Source organism: Vanessa cardui, chromosome 24 (assembly GCF_905220365.1).
Source record: "Vanessa cardui chromosome 24, ilVanCard2.1, whole genome shotgun sequence".
Classification (NCBI taxonomy): Eukaryota; Metazoa; Arthropoda; class Insecta; order Lepidoptera; family Nymphalidae; genus Vanessa; species Vanessa cardui.
In genome coordinates this window covers 3,625,939-3,638,317 of record NC_061146.1, presented here as the reverse complement: position 1 = coordinate 3,638,317, position 12,379 = coordinate 3,625,939, and the positions used below count along the sequence as shown (strand labels likewise).

At 34.3% G+C, this 12,379-nt stretch overlaps 2 protein-coding genes across 7 annotated transcripts in view; both read left to right on the top strand.

Annotated features, from left to right (window-relative positions):
- The window catches only part of LOC124539993 (nucleolar protein 4), a 143,940-nt gene that overhangs the window by 25,941 nt on the left and 105,620 nt on the right, over positions 1 to 12,379 (top strand). The window lies entirely within an intron of this gene.
- On the top strand, positions 4,111 to 6,336 carry LOC124539994. The gene is made up of 2 exons (XM_047117390.1): positions 4,111 to 4,587; positions 4,667 to 6,336. Exons 1-2 carry the CDS (start codon positions 4,129 to 4,131, stop codon positions 5,369 to 5,371), a joined length of 1,164 nt encoding a protein of 387 aa, XP_046973346.1. The 5' UTR covers positions 4,111 to 4,128; the 3' UTR covers positions 5,372 to 6,336.

Here is a 12,379-nt window from a genome sequence, read left to right as displayed (position 1 = left end):
GGACTCTTCTTAAATTATCAGTGCTTGTTAACTATACAGTTTGTATATTATATACGAAAAGCTTCCTCTCGAAAAATTCTATCTATTAAAAAAAAATCACCAAAATCCGTGCTTAATTTTCAAGATCTAAGCATACATAGGGACAGACAGCGGTAAGCGACTTTGTTTCATAATTAGTAATGGTTACAGCATTTCTTCATTTTCATCAAACACAGAATTTAACTGGAGAGACAACGTTGCAGGTCTAGTATTGTAGAATATTGTATGATATTTTGATATTAATCTAAACTTCCGCTAATATTGATGTATTGTATAATATTTCGCCGATTACGGAGTGATTTTTTAACGCTTTAATCTTTCGCCAGTTGCAAGACTTATAAGTTCATCTGTTGAGTGTTAGTACTCGAAGGCAAAGAAGCCAGTTTCCGTTCTGTCGATCTACAATATATATTTCCTTTGACGTTTTTACAAGGCTAGAGGTTTTAAGAGTTGTGCTGCCTATATTGGGGTGATATGATATAATTTTTTCTGTTAAGTTTTTTTAAAGCGACACGGTAAGTATCCAAAGTAACAAATACAAATGAGCTCAAGTTATCGTAGAGGTTGAACCGAGTTCTAACAACGAGCCATATCGTGTTTAAACACAATCTAGAACAAAATCTGAAATTAGGTAAGACAGGCGAAGCGCCCCGGCTTTGCACGGATATAATAATTAAAATTTTCGAATATTGGAGCGTTTAAATTCTTATCTTTCATTCTCTTACATATATACATATTCTGAATACCTCTTTTAATTGACGAAAACCGCATTAAAATCCATTGAGTAACTTAAAAGTTCAAACCGTATAGGCGGAAAGCGACTTTGTTTTATACTATGTAGAAATGTTACAGATATTTTTTTTTATATTCCTCTATGTACACTTCTAGTTATATAGGGTTGAAAATCACTTAATTTTACAGACCGAGTGATATCAGCTTTGATAACCGTCGCGCGCTGCCTTCAAATTGCATTAACTAAGCTAAGGGACGCTGCAGTAACAATATTTCGCAGTTAATGCTTTACCACAACGTGACCCGTTTTCGCTTCTGCGGTTTAAAAATGTCCGATTTTGAGTTACCATAACCGCTTTTCTATTTATTTTCAAAACGATAATCGCGAAAATTGTGGAGAATACCTGACTTATTTGTGTGACGTACCTACGTTTGTGTGTGCAATTAATACATGTGTAAACCATAAACTTGTATTAGTGTATCGTGACGATATAACTCTTAGCCCAGCTGTTGGGTTACTTTTCAAACGTTAATTTTAGTCAAACAGAATAAGCAAAGAGTTTGTATGTACTAGGTAAAATCTATTAACCTACCCATTTGCGAAGTATGTTTAAAATATAATTAAATATATTATTGGATTTTATGAACTACCTTTTCCGTCGGTACTCCATACGAACTTACCGTAAGTACGTTTTGAAAAGTCCTATCTAATGGCACTTTATAGTTCTTTATAAAATTATATATTTCGTATTATACAAGAACCTGAGTAAGTAATAGATATAATTTAATTTATGTTAAGTGTAACATTGCTTAAAATAAAATGTCAAATTTCACATACAAACATTATTCTGTTTTTGAATTGTGTAAAAAAACTGCAAGCAAATAAAATCACAAATGTACTATAGTCAAGAAACATATATTATTTGCTGTTTAATTAATCCACATTAATTATAAATAGGTAACATTTGTTTGTTTGTAAACACCGGAATAACTGAACCAATTCTAAAAAAACACTTATATAATCTACATTAATACCGAAGTATTATTATTATTACTTATTATTATATTATATTATTATTACATAGGTATCGTATCATTTTCTTGGTCAATACAATGAAACCCATGCAACGCCAGAACAACACATAACATTAACAGCCTGTTAATTTCCCTTTGGGCTAAGGCCTTCTCTCCCTTTAAGGAAAAAGTTCGGTGCATATTCCTCCACGCTTCGCTAATGCAGGTTGGTGGGTATGGACGCCAGAACGATCCACTAGTAATAATATAAAAAAGACTAAGTTAATTAAATGACCCAAGAATGATTTGTACGTGATAAAACTTATACCAACGAAATTAATGGCAGTTTAATGTAATCTTATTTGAAACTAAATATTTAGTTTAGATCGTCACTTGTATGCAAATCGCGAATGCAATAACTTATAGTTACTGTGTCAACGGTTCACATTAATTGACATAGTTGTGTACACTGAGTATTTGCATAGAACTGATAGAACCGTGTCAAATTAACTTAAACGTAATTGAAAAATGATACATTGTGATAAACAAATAATACGGTACTATTCTGTAAGAACTCGATTCGTATCTCACTCGATTTACACGCTAATTTGTAGCACGTATCGTTTATATACTATTAGTTGTCGCGGCTGTGCTCATTTGTGGCATTTTAGAGGGTTGTTTGTTATGTGTTGAGCAAAAATTAGCTTATGTCTTTCCTCGGAAACCAATTATGCTTCACAAAATTTCATCAAATTCGGTTCAGTACTTTGGTTGTGAAAGAGCGACAGATAGACAGAGTTACTTTTACATTGATAAATAATTGTTGTCAATGATCATTGTTTGGCATTTTATGAACATTTTCAGTGTTGAGTTTTGAGTTCGTTTCTTATGAGTTAAGTATCGTACAATTCGCAATAATTAGCTTCGAGATGAAATAAATAAACTCATTAGGTTATCCTTACAACCGAAAACCATCTGAGTTCATCGCGTTCAAAGCTCAAAAATATTTTAACGAAGATAAAACCCAGCATCCCGCAATTCCCGGCTCCATTACCCGGCTCTAGAATGGAGCGTCGGCAAACAAGAAATATGTGAAACGCTCGCGGTTGCCACGGGTTCCAGAAAATGAGCTGCGATGTTTCACCAAATTTTACCAAGATATTACCGAAGTTATATCCGAAATTTCATTTATATATTTCGTTATTTTTATATTAAAATTAAGATTTGCATCAATATTGCAAACAAAAAAAAGTATTTTATTTATAGTCTACTAAGAATTATTAAAAATCAACGTCAAATTATATCATAAAAAATTATAATACAAACGTAAATGGAATCAAATTGTTTTGACTAAATTTCGTAAAGTTTATTTTATATACAAATATTTCCCAATACCTTACGAATGGTTTCCTGAAAACAAATATGTTCTACTACACACACACTACACAGATGCTCTATAAAAAAGTTCTACATAGATATCTAATACATTTGCAAGTTAAGTTCACAAATCGCCAGCATGCATAGACATCGTTTGGTCGCAAACAAGAAATATGTGAAACGTGAAATGCTAGAGCGCTTGGCGGCCACGAGATTGAGAAAATGGTCTGTGTATGTTTCCCGCCAGATTTGCTTCTGATGAAATGTTTCGCTTGCATTTTGAAATTTCATACTGTTCTTTGTTTTGTTTGTACTAGGAGATCATACGCGTGATACACGTTTCGTTTTTTTTTCTTAATTTCATAGTTAGCATCAGATGTGTTAGGTGAATTATTAATTAATAATTGTTTGTATTGTGACTTATATTTTATATATGATGTATTTTTTCTTTTCGAAAAGATTTTACGTAAAATATAAAACAAGTTCAACTAAAATAAATGTTAGATACGTAACTCAATATTTTTTGTATAATGCAATATATATAATGCAATTAGTTCATAAGTTGAAATTATCGAATTTTGGACTTTTTATATCATTCAACTTAATTATAAAAAATATAATTTATTTTGATTGGTCGCCGACTTCGAGTATCGTTATGAATTGTCAAATCCTAAAAAAGATAAAGACAATCTGTCTAGTGAACATCTAGACTTTGTTGATGGATATTAAAATACAGTCTATTTATAGTGCAAACTTTCTAAGACGTCCGAATAAGTATCAATGTGCGAATGTGTCCGGTCGTTCTCCGGTCGCCGGTCGCCGGTCACAAATCTTCCATTTCACTCCGGCTCGGCCGCGACGCGCTGCGGAGAGGAAATAGCACGCTTGAAAGCACGCGGCTGCGTATCGGCTACTCCCGAAATAGTCCCCCCGCGCGGGGTGTCGGCCCATCGACGTGCTTTTAGTATGCTGCGCGCATGCGACACGCCCGCACCCTTCTGCGCTCCTAGTATCTCGACTCGTAAACACGCGAATTATTATCGCAATAAATTAAATAAAAAATATACAAATGATATAGACGAAATGGTTGCGATACTAGCCAATCCCAAGTGGAGCGAAGACCTCACCATCCAAATGATAATTGAGTACGAGAAGCGCGAGTACCTCTGGAATCCAGTGTCCGAAAACTACAAAAACAAGAAAGTACGCGAGCAAGGATACGTTGAAATAATAAAAACCTTGAATCTAGTTGATATAACGGTTAAAGAACTGAAAAATAAGATAAAGAACATACGATCGTCGTACAGCGTCGAGTTGAAGAAAATTCGCGCGGCGAGGAAGGCCGGCGCGCATGCGTACCGTCCAAGCGTCACGTGGTTCGAGCACGCAGACAGGTTTCTGCGGGCGATCGTCACTCCGAGCTCCGTGAGTGCTTCTTTTATTTACGTAGTTTAGACATGCGCTCTAACATTCTAACTTTGTAGCGAAACTTTCTTTGTTTTAGGTGGACAACAGTCTTCTCGAAATACCAATGAGCGACGACAGCGATGCCGTTCAAGATTTGAGCGAACGAAAATCGCCCGAAAAGAAGAGCCCACGGAAACGTCGCAGTTCAACGCGATCGTCAACTCCGTACGTTTTAAATACGCCATCCCCTCGACCGAGTACGCCCTTCGGGCTCAATCAAACTTCGTCCCCATTCGGGATCCTGCCGACCTCGACGTCCGCTCCATTTCTTAATCCCCCTGTCGGTATAGCAACGCCACTAACTACATCGCTCGCAACGATTTATCCGGTGCCGGCGAAACAAAAAAAGAGCAATTTCGACGACCGAAGCGACCAGTCGGAAACAGCGCAAGATTTGAGTCAGCATTCTGAGAACGGGAACGAGAATGAATTCGAAATGTTCGGCAAATTGATTGCGAGTCAACTTCGCAAATTGCCTTTGAGCTTGGCTTTGGACACGCAGTTAAAGATTCAAACGCTTGTGAATGCGGCGAGAATACAGGCTGTTTATCAGCAGTATAGCTACGCGGGCCCGTCGCAGGAGGCGCTGTCGGTGCAGGCTCTTTCAAACGGTATATTAGCAAGCATGGCCTCACAAAGCCCTTATGCATCGCGTGTAATGGACATGAGAAATGATTCGCCCGACGATTTGAATAGAGATCTGAAAACGGAATATTGTGTAGGATCTGAAGTGGAAGATTAGCGGATGAATTTGAAATACGTTGAAAGTCTTCGGACGTAAAAACGAGTAGCACTGCTCATATATCGATAAAAATATAGAGTTTCAAGTAGTTGCCGTAACTTCGAACACTATGACATCAAAACCTTATAGAATTTAATTTAGGATTTTTGAAATTAAGTAAAGTAAAAATTATGGAACAAAAGAAAATCTATGATATACATCATGGCAAACAATTTGCAAAGCTATTTCTGAGACAATAGCGATTTTCATCTTGGTAAAAATCCAAATATATATTTGTCTTGTCAAATCGTTGACAAAATCTGTGCCAAACATGTCTCCAAGAATGATAGCGGCATATATGTTAAAGTATTTTATTGCACACTACGGCTACCAAATACCTATAATATACCTATTATAGATAAATTAGAATATAACGGCAACTACCTTGTAAACCCAAGTAGGTATGTGTTTTAGATGTTTCTATAAATGTGATAGATGTTAAATAAACCGCGATTTTATACATGTAATAGTGATGAAATGCCAAAGTACAAATTATATACAGAATTACTTATATACGTGAAAGAATAATATAATAATGAAATGTGACATCAAAACATATTACTAGTCTTTGATTCGGTGTTAGATTTTCATGTTCGGCTGTGTTTAGGTTATTTGATTTTATATATTTATTGTTTACATAATTGAACTAATAGTTTCTGAAAGTATGATAAAATTATTTCCTTTCAGAACTACATAAATATGTTGCAATAATAACGTAGCATTCGATTTACTACTTCGAAAGTATTTTGATATATTTTTTTTTTATAAAATGTATTAGTTTTATTGAAAATATAGTTATTCTGTATATTAGAAGTTTACGAATTTATTTTCAGTGTGATAGCAGGTAATGGAGGAAAAGAAAAAAAATACCTCAATATAGATTATAGTATAGATTTGATATTAGTAAAAGTATATTTTATCTGTTGTTCGATGTGCCACAATTATATAAATGGAATGTGATTTATTAAACAAAATAAATATTTTATAAATGTGCCTTGGTGTTTTATTTGCAATACTTATAAACTTATAAACATGATATTATCCATTATTTTATGAAATAATATGATTGACTCGCGATTTGTAAGAATTGTAATGATTGCTAAACATTAAAATTAACGAAATACCCCAAATTACAAGATAATCGATACCTGTTTATATGTACATATATATCGTTAAATATGAATTTTATTATTCGATATATTTACTGGACCGATTTTGATGACATTTTAAAAGGTTGAATGGCCATGGGTGGTTTAAATTGGACAATATAGGCGGCGCTGTGATCGAGAAGTACAATGAATTTTGATTTTACCCGGATGAAGTCGGACGGCTAGCTACAAAATTTGTTTCCTTTAAAAAAGAGTTTTCAAAGGTATGGTTTCGCAACCCCTCGGGGTTCTCGCCCTTGTTCCAAAGACTTCGCGGACGCTTTAGGGTTACGCAACTTCTTAAAATACACTTTTTTGTTAGAAATGATGAAATAAAAAAAAAATACTTGGTATCAAGTTGGTTACGCGGTTTGTTTAAGGAAAGTATATTTTTTTATAACATCTTGTTTTTTTCTCTTACTAATATTTGGACTTGTTTCAAACATGTTAGTTACTTATCGAATGATTAATTAAATTAGACTAAAGACTTGTTCTTTCCACTATCTCAGGTAATGTTAACAGAAGACTGGGATATATCAAATTGAAATTAAAGCTATATAACATATAAGTATGATTTTGAACCAGAATGTGCTGAACTTTCGCAACATTTAGTGTTAATTTCAATACGTTGTCAAGTACTAGTTCTATAAGTTTTCTTCTCCCTTTATCGTGTTTAGATAAACTTGCTCGGAAGAGCATTTAAAAATGAGTAAAACCTTTGTTAATTCTTAACGGCGGAGTAAGTAGTGCGTTCAACTTATATTAGTTCAAGTTTATTGTAATCTTGTAAACACACTGGCTCGTTTGTCAATCATCGCTGACCACAATGAGTGCTAATATTCTGTTAAATTTAAGATCATATTCGTATTTTAAAAAGTATCATTCAAATACTCGTCATCCTAGATAAAAATATTTTGACAGTATAGGTCGTACAACGCATAGCCTGAAATAACGGAGGAAAAATGGCACGCTTTGAAGCCGACTTAACTCTACCTATTCGAGAATTTAATTGGTCATTCCAAGTCACAGTTGCTGCTATAATAATAAAATTTAAATAGGTTGAAACGCGTCAATATAAAACTCGACACAATTACACGTCTACAGCTTTTTGTTGTAGCTGTATTCGCTGAATTTGCATATACTGTGCTAGTTGCAAGTGCCGCATCGCCAATTTGCATATACTGTTTTTATCTCTTGACAAAATGGCTCTAATACGCAACGTTACAAGGGGATTATGCGTGTTCGCTAACAATAAAGGCCATCCCTATATTATATATATGTAGAACACATTCCCTCCGATACGCTAGACTGTTTGAACGAATCTCAAACGAACTTAATGTATTTGATCGGTTTTTAAGCATATTTTGGAACCGTTTTTTGAAGTACTAATGAAGTAGATTTTATATTGGAAAAAAATAAGAGAAAAATCAAAAAGCAAAATATACTTTATTCAAGGAAGCTTTTACAAGCACTTTTGAATCGTCATTTAACAACTATATTAAGTGAAGCAACACTGTTTCGGAAAAAACCTCAGTAGTTACTCTTTTTCGACATTTAAAAATACAGTCATGTTAGTTAAATACAATTATATATGTATGTAGTATATCCTGCCGGGAACTCAACAAGTATTAATTACAAGCATTTTTTACCGAAAAATCGGTCTTTCTAAATTCCTAAAGTATGAGAAGACCATCAGGTCTTCGCATCGGCGAAGCGTTCATTGTAGAAATAGATTCGATTAAAAAAAGTTTTTCCGTATCGCATTACACTTAAACGGCGCCGATATCTATCAGTTTCGGTCAGCAAATATTTTATTTTGCTTTTAACAGCCCCATTTACTTGCAGCTGTGGTCGTAATCGTAAACTTAGAATAGCTGGAGACGCGATGGCGAAATAAAATCGCTTCCGAGTGCTTTCCTGTTTACTACAGCTTCTTATTATGGCGGCATCTGCAGAATTTGCATATACTGCTTTTTACACGAGCGGAATCGGACTGAATCTGGCAATAGGAGTGTGATGTAGTAGGAATCGGAGAGGCATATTTAAGATGTATGATATGCATAAACAACCTCGTTTAAGTTTTTTACCTTTAATTTATAGTAACGATAAACCTGTATATATAATTGTATGTTTCAATACAGCTTTATGGATCAACAGAACGAATAATTACTTCAGAGAAATATATTTACATTATTTAACAAGTATAAAAGAGCCGCTTTATACTATATATGCATACAATAGTTGCTTGTACGAACATTGTGCGGTGTAAATATTTTTTTTAATTTTCGTCATCTATACCGTCAAGTAGTACAAGTACATGTAAAAAAGTCTGGAGTATCCTGCGAACCTGTGATCTATGCACATTGTTCGGGTAGACTCGGGTCTATGTCTGACCATATTGGTGTAAATATATCTCCAGCTCGAGGCGCCTAGGAGCGATGGTTGGATGGGCCCAACGAGCTGCACTAAGCCCTACCAATAAGTTAGCTTATCTATATAAATGCGCTCCTAAGTTATACGTTTGTTGGTTTTTTAGTATTTTTCAGTTAAAAAACTAAAAAAAAATGTTCATATATAAATACTAGCGACCCGCCCCGGCTTCGCAGGGATGCTGTGGTGATACTAAACATTCAACAGAAGTTTTCTATTTAGGACATCACAGAAAGTTCTAAGATTGTCAGTGTTTCTTTACTATATTGTCTATGTATTATATACAAAAACCCTCCTGTCGAATACCTAACTTTATCTACTAAAAGAAACCGCATCAAAATACGTTGCGTAATTTTAAAGGGTTAAGCATACATAGGGACAAACAGCGACTTTGTTTTATACTACGTAACGATGATATACGAGTAAAAAGTTTTTATGTAGAATTTATAAATCCATGCTATAGCACTTTTTACGAATAAATTCGAAATTATCTGTAAGCGGTTGTAACATTTAAATTACTTGATATTTTTCGAAATTCGAATCACGTTGTCACCCGGAAGTTCAGAGTAACGATGAGATAGATTTTTAATCAGTTGGAGGAAACCCCTTGTAATTGGTCAAGCGTGTGAGGGTATTGTGTATACGTGTTGGCAAGGATATAGGTTAGATTTCTGATGGAAATTTTCGATCGATTTTCATTGCATTTTTTAAAAGATGAGTTACTTCTTTTCTTTTCGTATTTAAAATGGCGGGCATACATGATACCCTTTTAGTACTCGTCAAAATTAACTTGTCGTAACCGATATGCATGGATTGTATATCTACACGATGATCGAACACACTAATCTCAAGAGCTGTTAATCTGATTTGAGATATTCTATTTAGTAAGGACGTTAAGATCGCAGCTGTAAACCACATTGACAATCATGGTGAGGTGAATTAAGATAGAAGTATTCCAATGTTGCGCCAAGTCCTCCTTGAGAAAGTTTGGAAAATGTTCCTCCAAGCTTTTCGAACGCAGGATAGTTAATGTATAATATGTAATACTAGTAGTCGCCCGCGATTTCGTTCTTGTTGTAGGATGTTGGTTGTCATACAGGCAAAAAATAGCCTATGTTCTTTCTTTGAGTTCAAGTTTGCTTCATACCAAATTTCTTCAAATTTGGTTCAGTGGTTTGGACGTGAAAGATCGACAGACAGACAGAGCTAGTTTCTCTTTTACAATATTAATATTGATTTCTAGTGTAATTGCAGGTCACAGCTAGTCTGTATTTCTAACGAAATTATTAGTTTTTATTTTTAAAAAGTTAGGTATATTACCGCGAAATAACAGTACTCAGTATTGTTGTATTCCGATTTGAAGGGTGAGTGAGCCAGTGTAAATACAGGCACAAGGGACATATAACATCTTAATTCCCAAGGTTGGTGGCACATTGACGATGTAAGGAATTGTTAATATTTCTTACAGCATCATTGTCTATGATGTTCACCACTTACCATCAGTTGGCCCATATGCTCGTCCGTCAATCGATACAATAAAAAAGAAAATGCAAACAAATGAATCACCTGATAATATGAAATCACCAACTCCGTAGACGTTGGGAATTGGTATTTATACCAAAACATTGGCAATGTGATTCCAACCTTGGGAAAAAGATGTAATGTGCCTTGTGCCTATAGCTATACTGTCGTATTCTTAATATCTAATTGTATTGTATTGTTCGAAGGGTTGAGATATAGGTACGGAGAGATAATGGCTTAAGTCACAGCGCATTAGCGAGATTAGGGACACGCTTAATGAATACATTGTTCATTGGTAGAGCACATTGACGGAGCAATTTGTGATGCGAAGTTATAGCATATTTGACATTACGAGGTCGAATCTTATAAGGTTAGTATTGGAATCAATAATATTCAATACTATGACGAATAAACAAAGTATTGCTTATTCCAATGTCAGGTGCAAAGACAAATAAACTACTTTGGTCGAAATCATGTATTTATTATGGATTTAAAAAAGAATGTTTTGTGTTGTAGCGAAGTCATCGCCATTATCAACAGTGTGTAAATTTCCCAGTGCTGGGCTAAGGCCTCATCTGCCTTTGACGAGAAGGTTTGGAGAACATTCCACCACGATGCTCCAATGCGGGTTGGTTGATATTTTGGTGGTAGCAAAGTTGTTAAAAGAGAATTGAAAGTAAAATTAAACTGGATAAAAGTAAAATTTAATGTGTTTCACTATAAATTCGCTTAGAATCGAGAAAATAAGAACAGAGTCGCTAAGATTTGGAACGACCGGCCTGCGTCTTTTTTTCCTGATAAGTTGAACTCCGGAGCCTTTAACAGTAGAGTGAACAGGTTTCTTTTGGATGGGCGTGTACCATCGTCTTTATTTACACTTTCCATCAGGTGAGATGGAAGACAAACGCCTATGGCCTATTCCATCTAAATATGCATGTATACCAATCAAAAACGTTTATAATTGAAATTGCAAGTATTTTGTGAATGTAAGATTCGGTTTTCTCTAGTCATTCGAGAATTACACATTGTAGGAAGGTTATTACATCACACTGTAATAGACCTTAAGATCGGAGCAATAAGTTTGATTTTAATATGTTATGTTCTTGTACGTTTGCATGACGATGACAAAAAAAAAAAACAAAAAAACACCTCGGTGTAAATTTTTTTTTTTTGTCAATATAAAATCTTTTTTTACTGTACTCCTTAATATAAGCATTACGAATAAATTCCGAATGAAATTGCAACAATAGTACATTTATAGTCTGTACGTAATAGTTTATATTCCCGCCAAAATACTCTGGAAAGTTCCGCCATAATTGCAGAGACACGGAGCGAAATGACGCGCGGGAAATGAATTAAATAGAATGCATATTTTATTATTAACAAGCGGCAGTCCCGACTTCGCACGTATTATGAACCGTGATTAACGTTACGTGAAACGGAATATTAAAATAGAAGTATTTAAAACTTATGTACTGTATATTTGTAAAATCAAATATTATTTTATTATTTGCATGAATGAATCAATGTTGTCCACATGTATTGGTCATCAGCTAAAGTTTGGTTTTAAGCCATATCCAAACATATTACTTTTATTATCTTTACACGAAATCAATCGAAAAGTATACAATATGTTTGTGATTCTAGAAGATAAATCATAGTCGTTTTAATTATGCCGACGGCATAGATGATATATAGTATTAAAAACTATTAGTGGCATTAAACAAATTTGTATCAGATGTTCGATTCTTAAATATGACGTCAATTTTAAAATGTTATATGAAGGCTAGAAATATTATTCGCTTTATTTGTTTGTTAATTTGTGAGCAGTATAAGATTGTTTACTATTTTAAGATTTTTGGTCATTACT

Excerpts from the sequence above, each read along its gene's own strand:
- LOC124539994 (XM_047117390.1), top strand. The coding sequence starts at position 4,129 with ATGCTGCGCGCATGCGACACGCCCGCACCCTTCTGCGCTCCTAGTATC. Across the intron at positions 4,588-4,666 it reads CGATCGTCACTCCGAGCTCC|GTGGACAACAGTCTTCTCGA; the intron begins GTGAGTGCTTCT and ends TCTTTGTTTTAG.